At 36.0% G+C, this 27,296-nt stretch overlaps 2 protein-coding genes across 2 annotated transcripts; one reads left to right on the top strand and one right to left on the bottom strand.

The window, feature by feature from the left end:
* Positions 1 to 4,960: 4,960 nt before the first annotated feature.
* LOC107826254 (uncharacterized) lies at positions 4,961 to 11,039 on the bottom strand. The gene is made up of 5 exons (XM_075232177.1): positions 10,934 to 11,039; positions 10,637 to 10,728; positions 10,224 to 10,302; positions 5,632 to 6,185; positions 4,961 to 5,401 (listed from the first exon to the last, which is right to left on the bottom strand). The coding sequence occupies exons 1-5, from the start codon at positions 11,037 to 11,039 to the stop codon at positions 4,961 to 4,963; spliced, it is 1,272 nt and encodes a 423-aa protein (XP_075088278.1).
* A 5,531-nt stretch (positions 11,040 to 16,570) lies between these two features.
* LOC107800248 (uncharacterized) lies at positions 16,571 to 17,992 on the top strand. The gene is made up of 2 exons (XM_016623398.2): positions 16,571 to 17,559; positions 17,681 to 17,992. The coding sequence occupies exon 1, from the start codon at positions 16,597 to 16,599 to the stop codon at positions 17,530 to 17,532; it is 936 nt and encodes a 311-aa protein (XP_016478884.1). The 5' UTR covers positions 16,571 to 16,596; the 3' UTR covers positions 17,533 to 17,559; positions 17,681 to 17,992.
* Positions 17,993 to 27,296: the final 9,304 nt, after the last annotated feature.

Below are 27,296 nucleotides of genomic sequence, written 5' to 3'. Positions count from 1 at the left end.
TTTCAGTCGTGGACTTCACGGAGATAGCGATGTAGCTTCCTGGCGACTGCAGTTCCGCTTTTCTCCTTCTCTATCTTCATATTAGTACTTTATTGTTGTTTTCAGACTGTTTTGGTCTTGTCTTGTGTTGGAACTATTGTAGCGTTTCTCGTGACTTAATGACACCCAAGGTCGGCCTTATATTTTTTCCGCTTTGTTGATTTTAACTTTATATCTTTATCGGATTTCAGTTGAAAAATGGTTTTACTTAAGTTTTTTTTAAATGAAATGTGGATTAAATTGGAAATGTGTCAGCTGCCCTAGTTCATGATAGGCGTCATCACGACCGGGTTGGTTTGGGATCGTGACATGTATTTGTAGATATTTTATCTACATTGTGTAGATATGTTGTAGGTTAACAAATTTTCTTCGTGTCACTGTAAATTATTGTATTCTTGTATATTTTGTAGTATAAATGTAGTTATATTGTTACCTAGTTTTAAAACAAGTTTATTAACTTGTTGTTTCTTTTGCTGCAAAATCGAAAGTTTTTTGCACCACATGATTTGATTATGGCATAACCAGGTTCCAGACATTATGCGACCCTACTATTCCTGGCCAAATTAAGGCTTTACTTTCTGAAAAAGGGTTGAAGTTGTTCAAGAAGATATGTTTTGGGTATTTTCTTTCCTTGCCAAAAATATGTATCCAAAATCAAGCAATTCACCTTCTTATGAAGTATGAATTGAATGCATCTGGTTTCGACTTTTTTACAGTAGAGAAAAAGGGTAAGAGGTTGAATTTTGGGTTGAGAGAGTTTGCCCTGATTAGTGGCCTTAGTTGTTTCACAGAAGTGACGGACTTTGGTTATACAACTATGTATGACAGTAAAATAATGAGGAGCTATTTCTCGAACAAGGAAAAACTTGAGAGGTTATACTTGAAATAAATTATAACCAGCCGTAGTTGGGTGAACGATGAGGATGCAGTCAAGCTGTGTATTCTTTATCTCATTGAATTCTTCATATGTCCTTCAGACAAAGAGAATTTAGGTTTGATAGATCATTTTAGGTTCTACTTGGTGGACTCGGGGCAGTATTCGAACTACGCATGGGGTATCCAATATTATACACATTTGCTTGAGTCCGTTAGGCACAAGCTCAACCCTTCTGTGCATTTTTATCTCATTCGAGGTTTTGCACTAGCTAGGCTAATATGATTGTATGAGTGTTGTTGTACGGTCAACACAGATATAGCTACAAGATTTGCTAATTTGATCCCCTGCGTACTTAACTAGACAGCTAGTAAGGACAAGATATGGTTATCTGCATTGGAAGATAGAATGATCAAACAATGATAGATCAAGGTAAATGTTTTTCACTTTTGCGCACGTAATTTACTACAAATTATCTACAGAATTAATACATATTATGAGTAGTTCTTTCACATTTTTTCACTCAGTTCTCCAACATAATTGAAGCACCAGAAGAGCTTTTAAGAATGAATTTGCCAGATAAAGTTGAATACATCCTTGTAGAAGATGAAACAAAGTCCGAGCATCCGATAGATTCTCCATCTCAATCCGGTCATAAGAAGACAATTGGAAAAGATGACAAGAAAGACATTCTGAAAGAAATTAAAAAATTTAAAAAAAAAGATGTTGATAAGGTAACATCTATACATAATCCTAGATGGTTTCTTATTTTTATGTTATGCATATTTCGTTAACTCTTTCTATTTTAATATGTAGGTTAGTTCAGACCTAGGAACTTTCAAGAAAGATTTTTTTAAAGAACTAGGTAGTATCAACTACAACTCAAAGATTCAATCAAGGCTGTTTTAGAGGCGATAAATACACAGAAGGATAACATTGATGCTAAGGTTTCATTCGAAATATAGTCATTTTAGACAACAATTTTTACAATTTCTAAGTATCTATTATCATTCATAAAAGTATATAGTCTAATAAATTATTCTTGTAGTTTACTGGCAGTTCTACGAAAAATGATGAGCATTGCAAAGAAAAGAACAATCAACACATTTCAGACAGTAGTGCTAAACTAGTGGTGGCCAGCAGTAGTAAAAAAGTATCTACATTATCTTTACATTATTTCTATATTATATCTACATATGTCCCAACTTACTAACAATTAATCTACATTATATTTTCAATGGTTTTCTTAGATACAGGATACCTAAATGACATTCGAATTGAGAAGAATATTCTTGTAGGTGTTGATTTCCTTCCAAATTATAATTGGAAATTTGAAAAATAAAATACAGGTATGATTTAGTACATGTTATCATCATATTTCACATCTTCCATATCAAATGCAGGACAATATTTCTACAAATTTACTATACTTTCACTATAATTTATCTACATTTTCGTTAATGCTTCCTACAAATATCTATAAATTAATTAAGTTGCGCACATTTATTGTAACGGAGAAGGAAACTATGCATGTGGACTCTCCAAAACAGGAAGCTAATATTGCCATTATGGGAGAGAATTTAAATGAGGAGAAGGAGACAACAAAAATTCAATCTTCCATTCAACAAGAAAATGTTATACAACCAGGAGACGATTGATGTGAACATTAAAGTGGTATTATATATTACATTACAGTTGTAGGGGGAAAAAGGTTTTGACAATTTGTTTCAATTTTTGTTGAAGAACTTATGCAACATTTATTCTTATTCTTTTATTTTAAATTTTGAAGGTGAAACAACCGAGTACATTAATGTAGGTGATTCAGATGACTGCAGATCTGAAAAGGGGAAGTAACACTTGATGATTTTGAGCTTCTAGAGAACTCCCATATTGTTAAGTTTGGCGAGCCTATCCAAGATGACACAACCCCTGCTTTACAAGCAAGAACTAGGCAGCCTGAAAAGCATGCCAGATCCCCATTTCTCACTTTTTACAGTTTTGGGGGGAGCACTTTAGAAGGACCTCCAATTTTCCTCATCAAGCATCCATTTACTGGGGTTATTGACGACGATGTTGATCCTGACTTGTTGGAAGAATTCAATAACTGGTTATACTCTAGTACAGACACGATGTCAAAAAGATTAGATTATACAAGTTTTCATATTATTGAGTTCATACAATCTTTTGATTTCCAGTTGAATCTACATATTTATTGTAATTGCTATATTTTTAAATAGGAGGAAGGCGCCTTATTCTATAAAAGATAACCCGATTAAGCCGTGGTATGAACTTGGAATGGAGAAAGTTGATAAAAGGAGTGGTTTTACACTTTAGTACATCCCGGACAAGTCCTCAGCAACACGGTAAACACATACCTTGGCAGAATAAAATGACTAGTTGTAGTATTCTATTATTGGAGAATATTGTAGCTTTTTGTTTAAAAAGTGTAGTTAATTTGTTTGAAGCGTTAAGAAATAATGAACTCTATTTTTCTTTCAGCGCATTGATGTTATTTTATACTATTTGAGGAAGAGAGGAAAGTATGGTCTTGTGAACAAAACATTTTTTACAACCACTAACTGTATTTTCAAGACTAGAATTGAACAAATTCATGAAACATACATTAATGCTCCTGACGATAAGAAGCTTGTTGTTGTCAAATCCAAGGACGTCTATTGGGGTACAGGCTACTTGCAAATGTTGCATGAGATCAAGTTGATTTTTAATTATGCCCATAAATATTGTAGAAAAATTTCATCGGTTGTTGGTTGTTTTTGACATTACCGAAAGGGTTCTATATGTTTATGATTCTATGGTCTCTTCACACAATCACATCATTGTTGAATCTTTTGTCAACAAATTTGCAACAATGATCCCCCTATACTTGTCATCCACCAGCTTCTATGGCAAGCATCCAGACATCAACTACAAGAACACAAAGGCATACATTGAAAAAGGTGTTACTGACCCTCTTGATATTCAGTGGTTGGTCGGTGAGATACCCAGCAAAAAGAGGGATCACTGTATGAAAAAGTTATTTTTCCTTCTATTTATTGAACATATTTTATTCAACCGCTAGATGCTAAATCTTTTTTCCTAATTTCCATTTGCAGTGACTGTGGTGTATACGTTGTGACATTTGTTAAATATGTCAGCATTGGAGAGCTATCAATTTCAAAGGAAGACCTTTCTGATATTGATCAACATCTAGACGCTATGGAGCTCTACTTTGGGATTATGCTAGGAAAAAGCAAGAGATTGGTGCAATTATTGAGAGTGAGGTACTGGAAGATTAGCAAGAAGAAAAGGTCCACCAGCTGCAAATGAGAGAACAGAAGTCCGGAAGAAGAAGAAGAATTAGTTTCCCTATTCTGTAGAAAAATTGTAGTTAAAATGTGAAGGTGTAGTGCGTTTGTAGTAAAGTTGCAGACAAATTGTTAACTTAGAACAAGTCAGTTGAAACATATTTGTAGCATATTTGTGCTACAATTGTTTTACCTTTAGTTTTATTATTTTTGTCCAGGAAATTACTACTTTAAATCGAAAACACTATAAAGATCCTTTTTTGGTTCAAAATTGTTAGTACTTTATTCAACTACTTTTGTTTTGTGTTGTTACCCTTCGTTTCATTATTTTTAGCATATAATTTCTTTACAACTTAACTACATTTATGATGTTTTATTATGTATTAAGTCAGTGGACTGGGGAGATATTGATGTCCCTAGGATGCGGATTTGCAAATGTTCCTTATTTGATTAGTCTGTCTAAGAGTGTTGCAACACTTGCTAATTTTACAGTTGAGTTTTGTGAAACTGGGAATGTCGTTCCCATTCTCTTACTATTGTTGTGATGAATCCACCCTAAGGATGTTGGCTCAAGAAATGTAGTTCAACAAAAAAACTACGAACCAACTGCATTAAGAGTTGAAAATATTTCATTATAGGAGATGGTCTATATTCAATTTATCAACAGAATTACAACTCAACTATAATTCTCGAGAACACCTCAATACAATCTATCAAAATATTATAGTTACTTTATCAATTTTTATTTCCTTTTGGGTGCATTCTTATAAGATCTTTTGTTATGACCTTCTAGCCCACAGTTTTCACATGAAACCTTGTACTTCTTTGCTTTTACTTTATCAAATGGTTTGTATCTTTGTTTCTGAGGTCTCCCTGGCTGTCTTTTCCAAGTTGGTGGCTTTACAACTTCTTCGGCTACATATTGTGGCACATTCCATTTGCTTTCATCAGGCAGCGGGTCTACTGGTGTTTCATAAGTCTTCAAAAGACTCTCCCTCGTGTAATAAGTAGAACAATTATTTTCATAAGACTCATCCCTATGCCTCAAGGCCGCCAAAGCATGTGGACAAGGAAGTTCGTCAAGCTGGAACTGTCCACAACTGCATCTCTTGTTTTGAAGGCAAACAATAAAGCGCTTCGCACCATCTAGCACTGTATGGATGTGATCTATTGAAGCCCTCACCTACAAATTCATTACAAGCACACAACTAATTGCCAGTAATATGTACAAAATAACAAAAAATTTACTACGAGTTATCTACAATTAGCATTATATATTTAGTTTGATGGAATTGTTGATCTGATGTTACTGGATATAGCTTACTCTCATCTTCTGCGATAATGTCTTGTTGTCTTCCAACTCTTTGTTGTATTTTTTCCAAGGTATGTGAATGTACCCCTTGCTTTCAATACCTTTTTATTATTCCAACTTTCAAGAAGAGTCCTCATGTACCCTAATAGGTCTAATATGGACAACTCTCTTGCATCTCTTGTTACCGCATTCAATGACTCTGCAATGTTTGACGTCATTGTCCACGTTCTGTTCACTGTAGCATGTACCTGATACCATCTGTGGTAGCCAATATCGTATAGGTATGCTTTAATACGCACATCGATCTCGTCAATCTTTGACATTCTTTCATTAAATTTATCAATTGTGTATGATCGTGTTGTGGCAAAGTACACTTCGCTTAATTTTAGATGACCCTTCTTAAACTTTAACCTTACATTTGTCCAAATGTGCCACATGCAAGCATAATGTGGCGTTCCGGTATAAACTGTAGATGTTGCCTTCAAGATACTCTCATTCCGGTCTGAAACAACACACATATTAGGTTTTTCACCATACACATCTTTGAATTGCTCAAAAAACAAATTCCATGTTGCGTCATTTTCTGAATCAACAACAGCGTATGCCAGTGGTAATATGCTACCTATCATACATGTGGCAAAAAGAAAATCAATTTCTGTAATAAAATTTGACAGTATAAAAAGTAGATACTGAAAACAACTTTACAACAATATTTCTACAAAGAATCTACAATACCTGCTGCATCCATTGTGTTGGATGTTAACATTATTTCCCTGTATGCCGACTTCAAGAAGGTTCCATCAACTACCACAACTGGCCTACAATAATCCTAACCCTTGATGGACATACTAAGCACAACAAATGCGTACAAGAAATAATCATCTTCGGTCTTCTTCAAATTAACTATCGTCCCTGGATAAGTGTCACGACCCAAACCCCGCTCCCGTCGTGATGGCGCCTCTCATGAAGACAAGGCCAGCCAACAAACCCATATCGCCTTTTCAAAAATAGTTAAACATTAATAAATATTTTAAATATGATTTAATGATATAATTAACGGAAGCACAACCCGACACAACCCTAACCGGGGCGTCACAAGTCACGAGCATCTACTAGGGTATAAATACAACTGAAAGCCTGGAGTGTACAAATATAGACTAATGAAATGAGGAGAGAGAAAAGCAGTGCTGCTAACGCTGGCAGCTACCTTGCTAAACCCTGATGACTCTGCCTCCGATCAGCCAAAATATACCTGAATCTGCACACAAGGTGCAGGGAGTAATGTGAGTACTCCGACTCAGTGAGTAAAAATAATAAATAAAGACTGAAGACAAAAAATCACGCAAAAACACAAAGCATTCCATACTGAAGCAGAAAAATCACTTTAAACAGTAAAGCAGTGAGAAATCAAGTGAAAATCCCTTTTTTCCAACAAGTAAAGCAAGTAGTTTACAAGTGAGTAACAAAAATGATAGAAATGTAAACAGCCCTTCGGGCAAAACATGTACAACAAACCGCCCCTCGGGCATAATATCAACAGAACCAGCCCCTCGGGCTCAATATCAGAATAGTGCCAGCCCCTCGGGCTCAATATCAGAACAGTAACAGCCCCTCGGGATCAATATCAGAATAGTATCAGCCCCTCGGGCTACCTCACAATCACTCATATCAGCCCCTCGGGCATAGTATCAATCACTCAAAACAATGGGTACCCGCGCTCACTGTGGGTGTGCAGACTCCGGAGGGGCCCCTTACGGCCCAAGCGCTATATCAAGCCACCTCGTGGCATCATCACTCAGCATATCCTCACATCACTCAAGCCACCGCGTGGCATATAAAGTATCTCAGGCCCTCGGCCTCATATCACTCGGCCTCACATCACTCAAGCCACCGCGTGGCATAAATAGTAACTCAGGCCCTCGGCCTCATATCACTCAGCATATCCTCACATATGGCCCTCGGCCTCACTCAGTCCGAAAATCATCACAAGCCCCTTGGGCATTTGTAAAACAGTAGTTCTCAGCCCAAAATATCATTTAGAAATATCATTTGAGTTTCAAATTTATATAAAAGTGGCTGAGTTTGTAAAACAATAATCATCAACAGGACTGAGTTTAAATATAAGTCAAAACAGTGAGAAAATAGTGATAAAAATCCCCGAAGGGTTCAAATAATTGGCACGAAGCCCAAATACGACAATCAGCCCAAATCATGATGATAACAAATCAGTTTCAATCAAATATGCAGTAAAATCATCAATACGGGATGGACCAAGTCACAATCCCCAATAGTAAAGGACCTCGCGCTCATCATCCAGCGCGTGTCTCACCTCAATATAGCACTACAATGTGCAATCCGGGGTTTCAAACCCTCAGGACATCATTTACAATCATTACTCACCTCGAACCGGCTAATTCTCTAGCTCGGGATGCCTTTGCCCCTCGAATTGACCTCTGAATGCCTCGAATCTAGCCATAATGATTCGATTCAGTTAATAAAAATTATAGAAATTAATTCCATATGGAATTCTACATTTTTCATCAAAAATCCGAAATTACACTCAAAATTCGCCCGTGGGGCCCAAATCTCGGAACCCGGCAAAAGTTACAAAATGTGAAACCCCATCCAACCACGAGTCCAACCATACAAATTTTACCAAAATCCAACAACAATTCGGTCTCCAAATCAAGAATTTTCGTTTTTGAAAGGTTTACAATTTTCTCCAATTTCTTCCATTTGATTCACTAATTCATGATGATAATAACCATGAAATCATTAAATATAATCACTTTTGGATATAGAACACTTACCCCAATTCATATGGTGAAAATCGCTTCGAACATCGCTTCAATCCGAGCTCCATAGCTCAAAAAATGAGAAAACTCTCGGACTGCCCGAATTATACACTGTCCAGAAATTTTCGGGGGTACTGTTCATACGTTTTTACTGTTTACGGTACTGTTCATGGGGTACTATTTACGGGGTACTGTTCACGGTACTGCTCATGGGGTACTGTACACGGTACTGTTTCTGTAATTTTCTGCAATTTTTCCTGTCCGAAATCACTCTGAGACACCTCCGAAACATTCCCGAGCCCTCGGGGCTCCTAACCAAATATATACACTAACTCAACAACATCCTACGAACTTAACCGTGTGAACAAATCGCCAAAATAACGTCATATACCGTTAATTGAGCTTTAAAATCCAAAAATTCTTTCAAATTTCATAAAACATCAAATTTTCCATTTTGAGTCCGAAACACATCAAACGACGTCCGTTTTCAACCAAACTTTACAGAAAGTACCTAAAATATATATAAGACCTGTACCGGGTGCCGGAACCAAAATACGGGCCCGATATCATCACTTTCTAATCAAATTTCATTTCCATTTTCCTTAAATATTTTCAGAAAACAATTTTACTCAAAAATTCATTTCTCGGGCCTGGGACCTCGGAATTCAATGATTCTTGTTCCTATGAGTCACAAATAATGATATGAACATATTCCTTTAATCGAAACTCAATTCAGAGCTCGTTTGCTTAGTGTGATACCCATTTTACTCATTAAACAATTAACATATGATTCGGGTAAAAAACTCAATCACGACATGATGAAATTAGACCAAAATTTCCAGATCACTCCTATAATTAATTATCAAAATTCCGGAAGTCTCGTAATCAAATTTAGATCTCTAGAACTAAAAATGAACCTTTAGATCATTACATGTTTATGCTCAAAACGGCAAAATCTTCCAAAAACTCTTCCAAAACTTATCTGAGCCTCATGGGACCCCGACCAAACATGCCAACATAATTCATAACATCATTCAAACCTGTTCCAATCATCAAAATACCTCAAACAACATCAAATTACCCAAAACTCATCGAATTCAAGCCTAAGTTTCCAAAAACATCTGAAATACACTTTCGATCAAAAACCCGACCAAATGATGTTCGAATAACCTGAAATTTTGCACACACATCACAAATGACATAACAAAGCTACAGCAACTCTCGGAATTCCATTCCGACCCTCGGATCAAAATCTCACATATCAACCGGAATTCGCCAAAATACTAACTTTGTCAATTCGAGCCAAATCCTTCCACAGACTTCCAAAATGCATTCTGATCGCGCTCCTAAGTCATAAATCACCTAACGGAGCTAACCAAATCATAAAAATTCCGATCCGAGATCATATACAAACAAGTCAACTCTTGGTCAAACCTTTCAAATTCAAAGCTTTCAACTGAGACTGTTCCTTCAAATTCATTCCGATTTTTCCTGAAAACCAAAACCAACGATCTACATCAGTCATAATAAATTACATGGGGCAAGTCATGCCCGAGAACTGGCGATCAAAGTGTGAAAGTTCAAAAACGACCGGTCGGGTCATTACAATAAGTCTTCTCCAGAATATACAAATAACTTGGCAAGCAGCTGTAGGAATCAGCAGGGTGAGCCCTCAAAAATTTCAAAGCCATTTCCTTTGCTCTCCAAGCTTGCATATATGTTAAGTTCACACCATGATTCGATAACATGTCAGTTTGTATGTCTTTTGGTGTGTATATTGTCTTAGGATCCGTATATTTTGGCATCACCATGCTGCCAACTACCATGGCAGTTGCTTTTCGTTGTATGTGTGTATTGTCCATCAAAGAGCATGTGTGAAAGCTATTGAATTTTCAAACCTTGAACAATGTTGATTCGTTTATGCTGGTTGACTTGAATTGCCATGTTCAATTTTCCCCAAAACAAACCAGGCAGTAGCTACATAAAAAAAAAACAAGTTAAAAATTGGTATGAAAAATGTAGCTACAAAATGATAGGTTGTTTAAGCACAAAAATCTTATATTAAATAATTTATTTACAAAAAATACTACAAATGTATTAACAATTATATACAAAGAAAATAACTTATTTTAAATAATTTATATACAAAAAACTACAACTTATACACAATATGAATTTGACAAATAAAATATTTCTACCTTCTTGCACTAGAACTTTTCACCCTAAATTAAAACTTATTCATGACAGAATAGTGCTTCATTGCATTGACAATTATTTGCTTGTCTCGGCAAACTTGGCCTACTTTAATTACATTTGGCGTATGTTCTGTTATGATGATACTTTCATATTCCACAATTGCCGGAGATGTTTGCATATCAATCAACAACACTGTTTCAGATGAACCTGCACTCAATTAAAAGTATATACAATTCAGAAGTATATTGTAGTTAATTTGTAGTAAAATTGTGTAATAATTGAAATTGAATACTTCAACAATTATAACAGTTGAACTACATTTGTTAGTTGTATCATTGTAGTTATTGTATAGAATAATTGTAGAAAATAAAAGAATTGACAGAACATCACCACTGAAAAATACAGAGCAAACCTACAATTGTGCTCGTATTAGAGCTACTGCCTTCCAAATCGAAATTACGCACTGTTATATACAGCGGATACATTCCTAAGCTTCTATTTTCCTTTTTAGTCTCCATGTATACTCGAACTCCTATATCGCTCATAATTTTCATTGAGGACAACGTTCATTGACAATGTATTTGATTTCGATGATTTTTCTCAGAGGTATAGATCATTAGATGCTCTGCAATTGCAAAATTTAATTGACTGTAATTTGAATCCTCGCTGACTACAATTCCATCAACATTAAAATCTATGTACCTACCAATGCTATTTCAATGACCATTTAGCTGAAGCATAATAACTAAATTTGTCATTATATCGCCGAATTCAATATTATTGAGGATAATTGTTTGTAATTTTTTTCTGCCGATCTTCGTTTCTGATTTTGAAACCAGAGGAAATAGAGAAAATCAGAGTATTGAACTTGATTGTGCGACGTTGATGAGAAAAAATCAGAGTACTAAGCTTTGATTGCGCGACGTTGATGAGAGTAAATCAGCGTAATTAAATTGCGGAAATTGTGTCCGTAAATTCTCCGAAGAATCCTCTGTGATCCCAATTTCCCACGTCTAAAAAAAAGGAAGGCCAATGCAGAAAGGATTCTACTTTACAAATATATATATATATATATTGTAGTCTAAACGTGGGTAGGTCGAGTAATTATGTAACCATGGATATTTTTGGTAATAAAGTTTCTAATTTTGTATAGGTATGAAAAAATTCCAATAATAAAAGAAGAAGAAGAAGAAGAGTATTGCGGAGAATAGTAGGGAGAGGGAATTCTTATTGATTTGGAGTCAATTACAATAGAATAGAACCCCTCTATTTATAGGAAAAAAGTGGCTTAGCCACCAAGTAACAAACCCTAAGATCTCTCTAAAATATAAACATTCGCCTAAAATAGAATTATATTTATAACATAGTTCATAATTATTAAGTTATTGTACGCAAGTATATTAATATCTTTTTTGCGACGAGATTAGTGTTGTGGGTAGGGGTATACAAAGGAAACCGACAAACCGCACCAACCTGATAATCCGAGTCAAACCGAGAAAAAAAAACCCGACTATGGTTTGGTTTGATTTGGTTTGGTATTAGAAAAAAAAATCGATCATAATTGGTTTGGTTTGGTTTTAACTAAAGAAAGTCAAACCGAAACCAAACCAACCCGACATTACATATATAGAAATTTTAGATATATTTAATATATAAATATACTTATTATGATGTAATTTATAAATATTTCTTAAAAAATTTCATAATTTTATCTTTTAAGGTATTATTTCAAGGTTGGACTTAGAACTTTTGAATGTTCCAATAAGTTTTATAGTCATTAATATTAGTAAATTAAATAATGCTAATAAAAGCCCAAACCAAAATCAAATCAATACGAATGCTAACAAAAGACATTCAATTCAATACTACGAACGGGAATGTATTGAATATCTATTTTTTGTTTTGCAATAATTTACATAAAAATGCATAACCTGTTTTTATTTTTTCTTTAGCGTTTAGTCATGTAACTAATACTCCCTTATTAGTCTACTTATTTTAGCATGACTTAGTACTTTTAGATTATGCTTATTTTTATTATGGCTTTTTAATTAGCAATATTCATATTACATAATTTTATTGTCTTTATTGTAGAATATTTTAGGATAATGTCATGATACATCTCATATTTCGTATTATTTTCTTGGAAAATACTTTATTTAGTTGAATCTTACTAGGATTAAAGAAATATTGAGCATAATTTTTATGTTTTGTTCTACGAAGATTTTATTGGAAAAAAAACCCCGAATAACCCGAAAACCCGAGAAAATCCGAGAAAAACCGAGAGTGAAAAACCCGAGTTTTATTGGTTTGGTTTGGTTTTTAGATTTAATAATCCGATACAATTGGTTTGATTTGGTAATTGTAAAATGCGAACCAAACCGATCTACGTACACTCCTAGTTGTGGGTAATAGTTATAACTGTAGTTCTTTTTAAGTGTGCGATTTCAATCCTACCAAAAATTCTTTCCTTTTTTTAACCTTTTATATCCTTATTATTTGTGGATCTCTACTACACGAAGGAAAAACAAGAAATTGGAACAAGTTGCGGAGTTACTAATGGTGATCTATTTCCTCCTCAAAAAATGTAGACTAATCAGTGATTGTATCGTTTAAAGCACTGATAAAAAGGAAATGAAAATGTTAGGGCAATTTGTCGGTGAACCTGTTCGGTGCGATATATATATATATATATATATATATATATATATATATATATATATATATATATATATATATATATATACCACATAATTAATTTCAAATTATTAAATCAGAAAATATGGAAAAATTTATGATCAAGCCAAGTAGTAATTATATAGTAATTAACTTGATAAAATAAGCAATAATTAGAAAAAGAAGAGGGATGTAAATAAAGGCAGCAGAATCTTTGTTGCTTGTTAAGGAACGTGCTTTCCAAGTGGATAGACGCGTAGAAGTAGATGTCAATAACATGCAAAAAGTAGGTGAGATTTCGACTCTTCTATACAATCATACAAAACAAAAGATAAGAAGAAGAAAAAAAAAGAGGTATAAAGATTTGTAAAGTCAATAGCCCAAATTGCACTAATAATTGCATCCTTTTTAGAAAGATCCAAAAGCTACATTACATTATAGATTCCAAGCTCAGCCACTTGACTATATAACGCGGGATTCCTCTGCTTTGCTGTACTTAGCTTCTTCTTCTTTTTTCTGAATTTATATCTCGACTAATATATTGATCTGTCTCATGAGCATATTTACCGAGTAACTCTATTCATTAATATTTGAGCGAATGAGATCTTACGGATTGTTGTAGTTTAGCTTAGAACCTGGAATTTTCCAATTGTTTCTTCTCTCCTATGTCTCGATCAGTCAGCCGTATAGGAGAGCAGGAGTGAATATAGCCTTTAGGTTACGAGTTCAATCGAACCTATATTTCCGATACGAAATATAGGGTTTTGGTGATTAATTTTCTCGAATTTTCCTTTTTCATTTTTTTCTCTCAATATTATACTCCCTCCATCTATTTTATGTTTGACTAATACAGCTTAGAAAGCAATTAATAAAATGAATTTTTCTATATCACTCATAATAATGAATTGAAAATAATTAGTAATACTTAATAATAAGGATAAAATAGGTATAAAATAGTAAATTATTTCTGTGTGTGATAACTTAATGTCTTACGCAACTCTAGGCCACAAAAATTTCAACTCTCAAGAATATATAATTTTGCATGGAGTTCACACGTTGATGTAGTCAATTCAATAGTGGGTGAAACGTATCCAATGTCTTCTTCCTACAACTCTATACAAATATACCTATTGTACTAAGTTTGTAGCAATGTCACAAAGAGTACAATAATAAGGACAATGGTACTTCTTATCCACTAGGGTTAAATTTTTTACAACGCTCTAGTCACATTTTACTGTTGTATTTCTTGGCGTTGTATATATTACGTATTATGTTTTCGTGACTGACATATCTTTAAGCCAAGAGATAGTATCTGTTCGGTCATTTTCCAAAATTTTAAAAAGGATAAGTACATAAGAAGCAAACTTCGTAATTAATTGCATCTTAATTTTGTCCGAATTTGAAATTGAATTTCGAACAAATTAATATCAACTATATGAAAGCGAGGAGGCTTCTTTTAAACTATTTTGCTTAAATTAACATTAGATAAATAAATATTAGTCAGCCTTCCACAAAATGATAGTATAAAAGTAGCTAGAAAATTATCTTCAATCTATGTGGACGAAGTTCCTTATTTTAATTTCCGCACTTATAGTAACTTTCACTTATAGTAGTTTTGAAATTGTCAAACAATCACATCCAAAAGTATTGAGACTATATATTGAGTTAGCTGATAAGGTAGGTTAAGGCTATTCTAAATCCAACAATTTTGAGACCGTAAAGAGTTCCATTGCTTTTAATGTATTATTCTACCTCGAGGTAGGACGCCTTTTGACTGAAGATATTATTCGATCGGCAAAATTTAATGCCGTATAGAAAATGTACTACGTTTCTAAGGTTAACACCATATAATATTGCCCAGATGTAAGATTTCAAACTTAATTAGGTATTTGTTAATTTCAACGGTTTACCCGATCTAAGGACATAATCAAATGAATTTTTATTTTTGTTTCGGAATAGGTCTATGCCACTCGGGACGTTGGAATTTTATATCGGGGAAGAAGGCAATAAACAAAGTTGTTTCACATTTCCACATGTGAATTGTGATTTGTGAATTGGGTTTGTCCATGTATAGAATTCCTATTTATATCTCATCTTAAGAAAAATTCAATCAGATTAACATGTGATTTCACAAAACAGCTTTCTTATTCCAAACTAAAAAACAACAGTTGTTTACCGACGCAGCAGTATCGATGAACTTTTTTTAATCGCTATTCCGAGGGACTTTCTGATGGAGTCCTTCAGTACTACCTTACCTCTACCCTGAGGTAGAGATGCTGTTTCCAAATAGACCTCCGGCATCCTTCCCTCCAAGAACTTCCCACCTTGCTCTTGGGGAGATTCGAACTCACAACCTCTTGGTTGGAAGTGGAAGTTGCTTACCATCAGAGCAACCCCTCTTGTCAAATGATACTTTGACCTGTCAAAATTCATAGTAATGATCAAAGACAAAGATAAAACGAATTTGTGCAAAAAGGTATATATGTAGCATTATTTTAATAATGATCATCTTATTAATTTATAATAGTGTGAAACATTATGGTGACAACAGTGTAACAACACACCAGGTTATGGAGTAATGTTATTCTTATATCCTTAATTAGAGGTCTTGGATTGGATTTTTGGATATGTAACAGAAAGCCTTGCCCCAAAATGAAACTTTTCTAAGTGAATTCAGATTCATCTAGTCCTAACGCATGTATTGGACACTCGATAAAAATATATTAAAAAAACATTGTAACAACACATCCTACTAAAGAGTCTCATATGCTCTCTACTTTTTTTTAATCTACCTGCCTTTTTTCAGCGATAAAATTTTGTTTCTCTAGAACAACTATATACTGTATTGGTTTATTTATTTATTTTCTAGTGGACTAAGAATTACGGAACTAACGAAAAATCTTCCAAGAGCGGAAGAGTCATGTGTCGTATATTGGTCCAAAGAACTGTTACGTGAAATTGACATTCGAAATTAAATTTACATGCACGTAAAAGAGAGTTAACGAAAATGAAGTTGATAGGTTAACAAGAAAATTGTAGTCATGTAATTACGAGGTCTCGTTATTAAATTCATTTGATTTTCATTATTTTGAAAGAAATAAAAGGGCAAATTAAGCATTCACACAAAACTTTCAAAGTCTTCCAAGCACACTTGTGATGACAAAAATTAATGAATGCTTTCTTTTATGTTTCCCTGTATTTTTCTGCCTAATAAAATATCCTCCCAAGTCAGTCCAGTTTCATAATTTTACTAGTTGATATAAGAGTGCCAGTTCAAACTACTATATTTAAATAATAAACACAATTAATTATAGTTAATATCTTTGTGATTAAACGATGAGTTGAAGCCTTACGTTGAGCTATAAAAGCAGGCTTTGGGGAGGATTCATTGGCACACCAAAAATGGCTAAAATAGTCTCTCTTCTCGCCACTCTTGTAGTGGCTTTACTGTCCCTTAGCTTTCCTTTAGAATGCAAAGCAAATTACTACTATAGTTCTCCTCCTCCACCAACCAAGAAGTACGTGTACTCATCACCACCACCTCCAGTTTATAAGTACAAATCCCCGCCACCACCTCTACCAATTTATAGATCTCCACCACCACCCGTTTACAAGTATAAGTCTCCACCACCACCTGTTTATAAGTACAAGTCTCCACCACCACCTCCACCAGTCTATAAATCCCCACCGCCACCTGTTTACAAGTACAAGTCCCCACCACCACCCGTTTACAAGTACAAGTCTCCACCACCACCTCCACCAGTTTATAAATCCCCACCGCCACCCGTTTACAAGTATAAGTCCCCACCACCACCCGTTTATAAGTACAAGTCTCCACCACCACCTCCACCAGTTTATAAATCCCCACCACCACCCGTTTACAAGTACAAGTCCCCACCACCACCTCCACCAGTCCATAAATCCCCACCGCCACCTATTTACAAGTACAAGTCCCCACCACCACCCGTTTACAAGTACAAGTCTCCACCACCACCTCCACCAATGTACAAATCCCCACCACCACCCGTTTACAAGCATAAGTCTCCTCCACCACCTCCTCCGGTTTACAAATACAAATCACCACCACCACCCGTTTATAAATACAAATCACCACCACCGCCTCCTCCGGTCTACAAATCTCCACCACCACCTATTTACAAGTACAAGTCTCCTCCACCACCTCCTCCAGTCTACAAATCCCCACCACCACCAGTTTACAAGTATAAATCACCGCCGCCGCCTCCACCAGTTTATAAATCTCCACCACCCCCAGTTTACAAGTCTCCACCACCCCCTTACCACTATTATTACACATCTCCACCTCCTCCTCACTACTAGGAAATGCGTTTTACACTCTAGATCAAGGTAATATATCTGTCATATTTTGCAGTCTTTGTCTATGCTACTAAGCACATTGAATAGAATATTTGATTAATGAAAACCTTCATATATTTTACCTCATCTATGGACAATTTGATCCATGCAGGGAAAAGAGGAAGCAGAAGGAAAAGCCTCACGAGCGAATAAATGGAGTGTTTTAAAGAAGAAGAGAAGTTAAAGCCACAAAAGGAGAATATGTCCTTTTGTTTTGTGTTTTTTTCCCATTGACTTCACGTTAGTTGTATATCTCGTGAAGATTTCGAACTATATATGTTTTGAAAGTATTATATTTATTTACGTACCAAGCCGTACATGTTTATGTGCTTTTGAGTTTTGACTTCATGTTGGATTATGTCAAGGTTCTCTGTAATAAGATCAATAAGTTCATTGAATAATATTGTAGTTTCCGTTTCCAAGAGATACTTCTGATTTTCAATTTTTTTTTTTTTTACTGATTTTTTGTCGAGCATCATGTGCTAGACCTATTCAAAGGAGAAACATAAAGGGTCTAAAAAAGGAGAAAAAATGTTTTAAAAAAAAACAAAAACAAAAACAAAAGGCAAAACCTAGCTGGATTTGCATTAAGAGAAAATGACTCGATGCACGTGATAAATACTTTATTCTTTGTGTAAAAGCAGTTGTCAATTGTAGGAATATGATTCTTTTTATCCGTTTCCTATATTAGGTTGTAGTGAGTGCAGTATATCGTATATATGAATAGACTGGTGCTGCTGATCTGCAATTTATTCTTATGAAATTTCTTAATTAAAAGACCCTTACATTAGTAGGCATAGAGACGAATTCAAATTTGAAGTTTAATACAACGATCTTAAATTAATATATATTTGGTTCCGAGCAATCTTTATATGTTTAATATAAATATAAAATTTAAATAAAAATTACTGAGTTCACGTGAACTCAGTAATTAAAATCTAAATGAACTCGAATTACCTAATAGGAGTATTATATTTCATGAAGCTGGACTCTTGAACAAGCATGGTAACTAGGTAAATAAACTAATGCCACAAGTAAACAAGTTTCAAGAAGCACCTTCAATAGAAAGTGTGTGTCTAGCAATTTAAACTTTTATATGATATGATTAAAAAAGTTAACATAGTATTAGAGTAAACAGAAATTCTAGTATCAAACCTATAACTGGCATATGTTATTAAAAAGAATTTTCACCTAACTGCTACATTAAAAGAATTTTCGCCTAATTACATAAAATGAATGATCACTAATTAATTTAACACAATCAAGCAAGAAGAAAACTGAAGTTAACCAAGTCAAAACTTCAAACTAATTTATGAATTTTGTGGACCAACAAGGGACGACCGGAGGTCAATAAGAGCGAAACTTACCCATCCATTTCCTCCTTTTACCTCTATGTAGAATAACTAATTAAGAATTTCACAGCATTATTTGTCCTTAATCCGAAACAGGTGGATTATTGATATAACTTGATATATTATTTGAATCACCTAAAATATGGAAGACAGAATCGTAAGAATACAACACAACATAACTCAAGATCATTAGTTATTGCACATATTACTGTGAAACCAAACCCTAGTCTTTGTCCCCCCCCCCCCCTTTTTCCCCTTTCCATCGGAGAGGAGTCCAGGTTTCGATATTCATGGGGTGTGATGACTCATTTCCTTTTGAGAATTGGGTATTTGAAGAGTCGCCACCAAACGATTTTAAGGTGCGTTAGGGCACCCATATGGTTCAACTACAACTATGTTTGATAACCAGAGATAGGGTAAGGACTTGAAATTATCCTGAGGGGAAGGTGTTAGGCACCCCTCAGGATCCACTAGTGTGGTTCCCGGCCAGACAGTTTTTTGTGAATTTGTGCAATTAGCAAATAAACAAATAAAGGCTCAAGTAATAGAGGATTTAAGTTTAAATACACAAGTGTTTGAAAACAATAAAAGCAAGGGTTTGAAAAGAGTTACGCATACTTATAAAAATAAAAGGGGTGTCCTAGGTTTGTTTGTAATATGGATCACATTAATGCGATACCCGGTATGACACTCCTCAGAAGAGGGGATACACGTGGTATTAGCGCACCGGTCATCATATCCATATCTACCCTCTCCACCCTGTGAAGGTATTAGAGCGAAGGTTGGTCTCGACCTTTATTGCATGCTATTACCCGTCTCATTCCTATCAGTCCCGGAGGAATTTTAGGACTCCTATTCCTATAGGAAGGAGGTTCTAGGTTGACCCTTAGGTTTAAAGGTAAAATGTTAAGGCGACATACAAAACATATAAAACTGCAATTAGGGGAAACATATAAGCAAATAGAAGGCTCAGTTATACCTCTGCAAGCAATGCACATAGACAACACGACTTATACACAATTAAGGTCTGAGTTTAGAATCCTAAAGCAGGGTGTTTAAGTCAGAACCAGATTCATTATATAACTCAGAAAAGAAGTCCGAATCAGGCCTGCCTGCTGGTTGTAGCAATCTAGAATTAAACAGAGGCAGTTCCAATTTTTATTTAAGTGATTACCTAAGGCTTGCCTAGGCGTAAGCAGTATTCAGTAGTTATTCAGAATCATTAAGACGTTTGGAGATTATTATTACCTAAGACATGTTGTTTTAGGTATTCAACACATAGAATTATTGCCAGTTGGTTATAAAAAAAAACTAAATAAATTTTTTTATGAATTCATAGTTAGCCTAAGCGTGTTTAAGCGAATATAAATGAAGTCCTAAAGATATGGCATCTAATGTATAGAAATGCAGAATGATGTATATGCAGAATCCTAAGCAGGATTTCTATATGCACAAATATTATAGCGTTTAAAACATGACTTCAAGAATATGCAGAGAGGATATGCTTGTTGGTGTTGTTTAGCATAAAACAAGATCTCTAAGTCTGCATGGCAGTAGGAACATGATTGTAGAAAACACCGGTTATTAACACATTTAATGCAGGATTTTCTAAGTGATATGATAGTGAAATGGACACGCTAAAAACAGTAAGTGAAAATCCTAAGGAGCATGATCTCTAATGCATGAAATGAGTCCTAGGCGTGGTTTTTATTGCGCAAGTAGGAACGTAAACCTAGTAACTTGCTTTCTATCCTTTTTGATAGCTAAAGCATGCATACTTACCCATTCCCTTTTCACTAGCCAACCCCATAATTGTTTACAAATTATTACAGACCAAATGATGAATTACCAAAAGAAATGCAAAAATAAGAAGTTACAACCATAGGAAGCCTGATCTTGATTTCCTCTATGAGTTATGTAATGAACCACCTCAAAAGCCACTATTGTTCCAAAGCTTTTCTCATAGTTGGGTGTGTCAGAGTTAAGGACCTCAAGGGATCCCGGGCAGTGCTCACACCCAGATTTGCATAACCAAACAGAATGAGTGCAGTGTGGAAGAGCCAGCTCTTATGTGTCCAAGTTCAGAGGGAGCTCAAGGGTCCCAAGGCAAGGCTCACACAAAAAGGGGCATAACCTAGATTCTAAGAGTAGGTGAGAGTGCTTGACATAGTTTGAAAAAGAGTTTGTTTGTTTTTTTAAAAAAAAAACTAGACTGGCAAGTCCACTTTGAAAGTAATCAGTAACAGAGGTGATTGAAAGCAGTTGTAGTAGTAAACAAAACTCAAACTCCCAAGATGGGATCACACACAGAATCAGTAGTCACACAAGGGGGGTCAAAGGGTTTGGGACACATAGACATTTGACTGAAAACACATAATCCCATCAAGGGTATTAGGACTAGTTGGATATGCACAGCAATAGTTGATACTGGCATAATCACAGGCTAGTCAGAAAAAATATAAGCACATTGAAGGGATAGGGACTTGGGATGGCAAGTACACAATAAGTGACTGACGGAGTATGCTTTGAAACACACATAGGGGAGTACATTAAACTAAAGGGAAGGGGAGACATTATAGCAAGTCGGTAATGTAACTTGACTGCAGAACCACAAGCAGAAGTAGACAAGAATAAGAGAAATTGAAACAATTAAAGAAGCATGTTGTTGTTGAAGCTTTAAAATTACTAGGACATACCAGTAGAGAAAGCAAGGTGCAGAAAGGTAAAGCAAGTAGAATCCCACAGTCTAGCCTTGCCTTTCAGTCGGCTAGACAAAGCAGTAGCACAAGTAGTAGTAAAGAAAGAGAGTTTTGAGTGTGTAAGTGTGTGTTTTTGAACTCAATTGTTCGTGTATTTAAAGAAGAGAGGGTAGAGTATTTATAGTTTTAAAAAAGAGTAAAATAAGGTAACAAGTAAAGTTTTAACACAAACATGAAAATAATCACAATCAGAATCAATTAATACAAGTACTTTCCTTTAATCAAGGAATTACTGTTCAAATGGATACTGACAGGAATAATTAAGGAAAGAAAACCAATTTGAGAAAGATTGATTTCTGACCATATAAGGGATAGAGTAAATAAATGAGTCTAAGTACAAATATACTTAATTGGGGAAAGGATTCAGTAGGGATAAAACATCACAGCAAATGAAAGGAATCAATCGATTTAAACAAAAACGAGTGAAACCGGGGGTTTATAAGAAAATATTTACAATCAGTCGTAACTTGAGGAAATCAAGATCAATCAATAAAGAATCATAATTTTGCACTTTGCCATATAAATAGAGAAGAATGAACAAGAGTATCAGACACGCAAGGCCAACCATATGGCCAAAAGAAGCAACACAAACATACAGTAGTAGTAGGAGTAGGCTAGGATTCAGTAGTAAAAGAAACATATTCGAAGCACAGTAGTCAACAAAGTCCAGTAGTCACATAGAACCAAAAAATAAAGGAAACAGTCTAGCACATAGCAATAGGTAAAGGAGATCTTTCAAAAACTCTCCGTAGCAAACGAGGAAATTTCAAGAAACTAGGGTTTTGACAAAGTTGATTTAAAAAGGTAGGAACTCAGAATCAGTCAATTTAAACAAAGAGAAGGATTTAAACTCAAAGAACTCAATCGGAACAAGTATACAAAATAAACAAAGACAGTTCCGGGACCCCGAATAAAACCAAAGATATTTAGGGTTTTCAACATGCTGAATCAGGTAGAAGAAAAGCATAAACAAATCGTTTGAACATAGTAGAATCATAAAGCAACACTAAAAATCAGAGAAGAGATCTTTAAAAAGAGGTTAAGAAAAACCCTAATCGTTGAAAAAATAAAAAATCGCTTTGAAAAATCGAAAAACCCTTAAGGGAAATGCTGAAGAGGCTCATAACATACACAGATCTAAGACAGATCTAAAAGAAAAATCAAAAGCCTTTAAAGTTAGGGTTTCGGAGAACTCAGAAAAATAAGAAAGACTTCGAAAAGTTACCGATCTAGCCGGAAAAGCCATGAATCTGACTTGAACGGCCATGGATGGCCGGAGAAAGGCCGTGGATAGAAGTTTGAGCAAGACTGGACTAGATCTCTTTGAGATCTGTCCACGAAATCATGAAAAAAAGCAACCAAGAGACATAGAAGACCGGTACACCTATCAAACAGCCATGGGAGTCCATGGATTAGGTGAGAATCAAAGGGGTTTAGTGTGGATTTGGGTGGCAGAGGCTAGGGTTAGCCTTAGGTTTTAGAGAGAGTTTGAGAGGACAGGGGATTCAAGGGCGCCGGACTGGTGAGAAATGATTTAGGTTAGGGGGTCGTTTGGGGTTAAAAATAGTAAGGTGGAATGGTGGTCGTTGATTTGAATGATCAACGGCCTAGATTAAATGGGCTAGGTGGGGATCTGGGTTTGGGTTGGTTTTAGAAGGGTTAGGGTCGGGTTTAAATCAAAATTGTATTGGGGATTTGGGGTCCAATTTAGGCTATAATTGAAATACAAATGGGCTACTATTTAAATAGCATTTTTTCCTTTTTTTGAATTTATAAAAAATAGTACATAGTTTTCTGAAAATAAATTGAAAGTACTAAAATAATTTATAACACATAAATAACAATTTAAAAATATAGGGCCCAATTTTATGCGTACAAACATAATTAAACCTTAAAAGGGCCAATATTGCAATTATATGCAATTTAGCTTTAAAAATACTAAATAAAATTGTAAAAATTACCTTAGCCATATTTTGGCATAATTATAAAAATCCAATAGATGAATTATCAAGATAATAATTTTAGAAATAATTATTGGGATTTTATGGATAAAAGGGAGAAAATAAATCAATTTAAATCTTTAAAAATTATGGAAAAATAATAAAACATTTGGCCATGCTTATTATACATATATATGCTATTTGAAAGTTATTTTGCATATTAAAAATATATAGGAAAAAATTGGGTATCAACAGTTGCCCCTCTTTACCCGGGAAGGATGAAAGAATTGTCGGGTAAAGATATGATGGCCAATTTTGACCGAGCGAAACGGGTTGAAGAGGTTTAGGCCGCACCCTGACTTCTGATCTTCCTGCATATCCTGGTTTTACAGGAATCAGGCCGTATGAAATTCAGGAATCATCGGCGAAGTATGCCGATGAAGATATTTCAAGAACGGACGCAATATCTAGGGCGGGGTGAGTGATCGGTTTATGGGAAGGGTCAGGTTTGATAAGGCTGCGGAAACTAGAGCGGGATCGCTTCTACCGAGATAGTCTTTGCTCTCCGGTTTACCTGCAATTAGAAATAATACAAGCATATATTATGCATAAATTTAAACATGATGCAAGTTCCTGTTGGACCATGAATGCTGTCTTTGGACGGTTTGGAGTGGTGTCCTTAGACCATGATGTCCTGGGCCATGAAGCGTATGATAAAAGGATTCGCAGACCATGAAATTATGTTCTCGGGCTTTGAGGATAGTGCCTCCGAACCATGATGCCTTTGAATAATGGTATGCAAAAGAATGAAAGAGATCCTCGGGCCATGAAATGGTGTCCTCAACCATAAAAATAGTGCCTTTAGACTATGACGCCTTTGGATAATTTGGCGATCTTTCAGTCCATGAAATGCAGTATGGAGCGATCTTTCAGCCCATGAGATGCAGTATGAGGCGATCTTTCAGCCCATGAAAGATACGGTAGTATGATATGGATAAGACAGAACTTAGTCTTGTGAATTGAAGGGCAGAGTTTAGCCTGTAAGAAAAGCGAAATAAATAGTGCTTGAGATGGCGCTTAGTTTCGAAAAAAATTGGAGGCAGAGCTTACCCTCGGAAGGCAGAATGATAGCCTTATGCAAAATGTAAATGGAGATAGTGTTTAGTCTCAGAAGACATAATGGTAGCCTTTTGCAAATTAGAAGGCAGAATAGTAGCCTTATACAATGCAAATGCGGATGGAGACAGCGTTTAGTCTCGGAAGGCAGAAAGGTAGCCTTATGCAAATATACGAATGCGGATGGAGATAGCGTTTAGTCTCGGAAGGCAGAAAGGTAGCCTTATGCAAATATACGAATGCGGATGGAGGTAGAGCTTAACCTCGGAAGGTAGAAAGGTAGCCTTATGCAAGAACGCAGATGCAGATAGAGGTAGAGCTTAACCTCGGAAGGTAGAATGGTAGCCTTATGCAATACAAATACGGATGGAGACAGCGTTTAGTCTCGGAAGGCAGAAAGGGAGCCTTGTGCAAAAACGCAGATGGAGATAGAGCTTAACCTCGGAAGGCAGAATGGTAGCCTTATGCAAGAAATAAAATAGCAAATGATAGTAAAGTTTTCTTAGCTGATAGCAGATTGCGACGTTGTGATTACTGGGAGTATTGTGACATAGGGGACATCACTGGCGTGTGCTGATAGTAGATGTTGGCAAGTGCAACGATTCTGAGAATCGTATTCTTGAACAATGTTGGTTCCATGGGCATACAGTATGTTTAGTGATTTCTCCATCCTAGTGCCTGCATCCAAAGGAAAATCGTGAGTTTTGTAAAGGGAAGGTTAGTTCGTATCCCCGCTGGCTTTGCTTGACTCGTTCGACTTTGATCTGGTGATACCGTCTGTATCATTGGGGTAACGTTGCTGAACAAAGCAGTTTCAATAATAAATGATTTCACAAATGTATGACATGAATGTAAAATTAAAAATAGCTTTTAGATGAACCGATGACTGTGACGTGGCTCGGGACATTGCAACCTCTCCTGCTACAGAATTTTGAGGGTCCTCCTCAAAATTCTGCCCCAGTTTGATGGGTTGACGCTTCTGACTGTTTCTCGTATGGCGATCGGCTAAAATTATTTCGGAATTTTGAGGGTCCTCCTCAAAATTCTACCCCAGTTTCCAATTATGGGGGAAATAAAAATGTTATTGAATTGTGACCGAACCCATAGGGCTGCCTACGTATCCCCTCTTAAACGGGAATCAGGTCAGGCGTAATTCAATATACATCACATAAAGAAAGAATAAGGATTACACATAGTAGCGCTTGACTGCATCTGAATTGATCAGCTTTGGACAGACTTCTCCGTCCATTTCTGCAAATATAAGGGCTCCTCCTGTCAGAACCCGGTGGACCAGGTATGGACCCTGCCAGTTGGGAGAGAACTCCCCTTTGGCTTCATTTTGATGCGGAAAAATTTTCTTTAACACCAGCTGCCTCGGTGTGAATTGTCTTGGCTTCACTCTTTTGTTGAAGGCTTTGGACATTCTGTTCTGATAGAGTTAACCATGGCAGACTACATTCATTCTCTTTCCTTCTATAAGGGCTAGTTGCTCATAACGATTTCTTACCCTCTCTGCATCGTCGAGCTCAGCTTCTTGTATGATCCTTAGGGAAGGAATTTCTACTTCAGCGGGAATGACAGCCTCTGTACCGTAAACAAGCATATAGGGGGTTGCCCCGGTTGATATGTGGATTGTGGTGCGATACCCCAAAAGAGCAAATGACAACTTCTCGTGGCACTATTTATGCTTCTCTATCATTTTCCTCAATATATTCTTGATATCTTTGTTGGCAGCTTCTATCGCTCCATTCATCTGAGGCCTGTAGGCTATGGAATTCTTGTGTCTGATATTGAAGGTTTCAACCATAGCTTTCATCAAGTCACTGTTGAGGTTGGAGCCGTTATCAGTAATAATTGACTCTAGAATTCCGAATCGACAAATAATGCGGTCGCGGACAAAGTTTGCCACAACTTCTTGGTTACTACATTGTAAGATGCTGCTTCGACCCATTTGGTGAAATAGTCGATGGCTACTAAGATAAGCCTGTGTTCGTTGGAAGCGGCAGGCTCGATTGGTCCAATAACGTCCATTCCCCAGGCGGCGAACGGCCACAGTGAGCTTGTTGTGTGAAGCTCGCTTGGAGGTACCTTTATCATGTCTGCATGTATCTGACAGCGATGGCATTTCTGGACATACTGGATACAGTATGTTTCCATAGTCATCCAAAAGTAACCAGCCCGGTGTATCTTCTTTGCTAAGACAAAACAGTTCATATGTGGACCGCAGGTCCCAGCATGAATTTCCTCTAGTAGCTTGGATGCTTCCTTTACGTCGACACATCTTAATAGTCCCAAATCAGGAGTCCTCATATACAGGATTCCTCCGCTGTGAAAGAAGTTGTTGGACAATCTCCGAAGTGTGCATTTCTGAGTAGGATTTTCAAGCTCTGGGTATTCTCCTTTTGCCAAATATTCCTTGATATCATGAAACCAAGGCTTTCCATCTGCTTCCTCTTCAACATGGGCACAGTAAGCTGGCTGATTGTGGATTTTCACCGGAATGGGATCAATGAAGTTCTTGTCTGGATGTTGTATCATAGATGATAGGGTAGCCAATGCAT

Source organism: Nicotiana tabacum, chromosome 16 (assembly GCF_000715075.1).
Source record: "Nicotiana tabacum cultivar K326 chromosome 16, ASM71507v2, whole genome shotgun sequence".
Taxonomy (NCBI): Eukaryota; Viridiplantae; Streptophyta; class Magnoliopsida; order Solanales; family Solanaceae; genus Nicotiana; species Nicotiana tabacum.
This window is presented reverse-complemented; position numbering and strand designations above follow the sequence as displayed.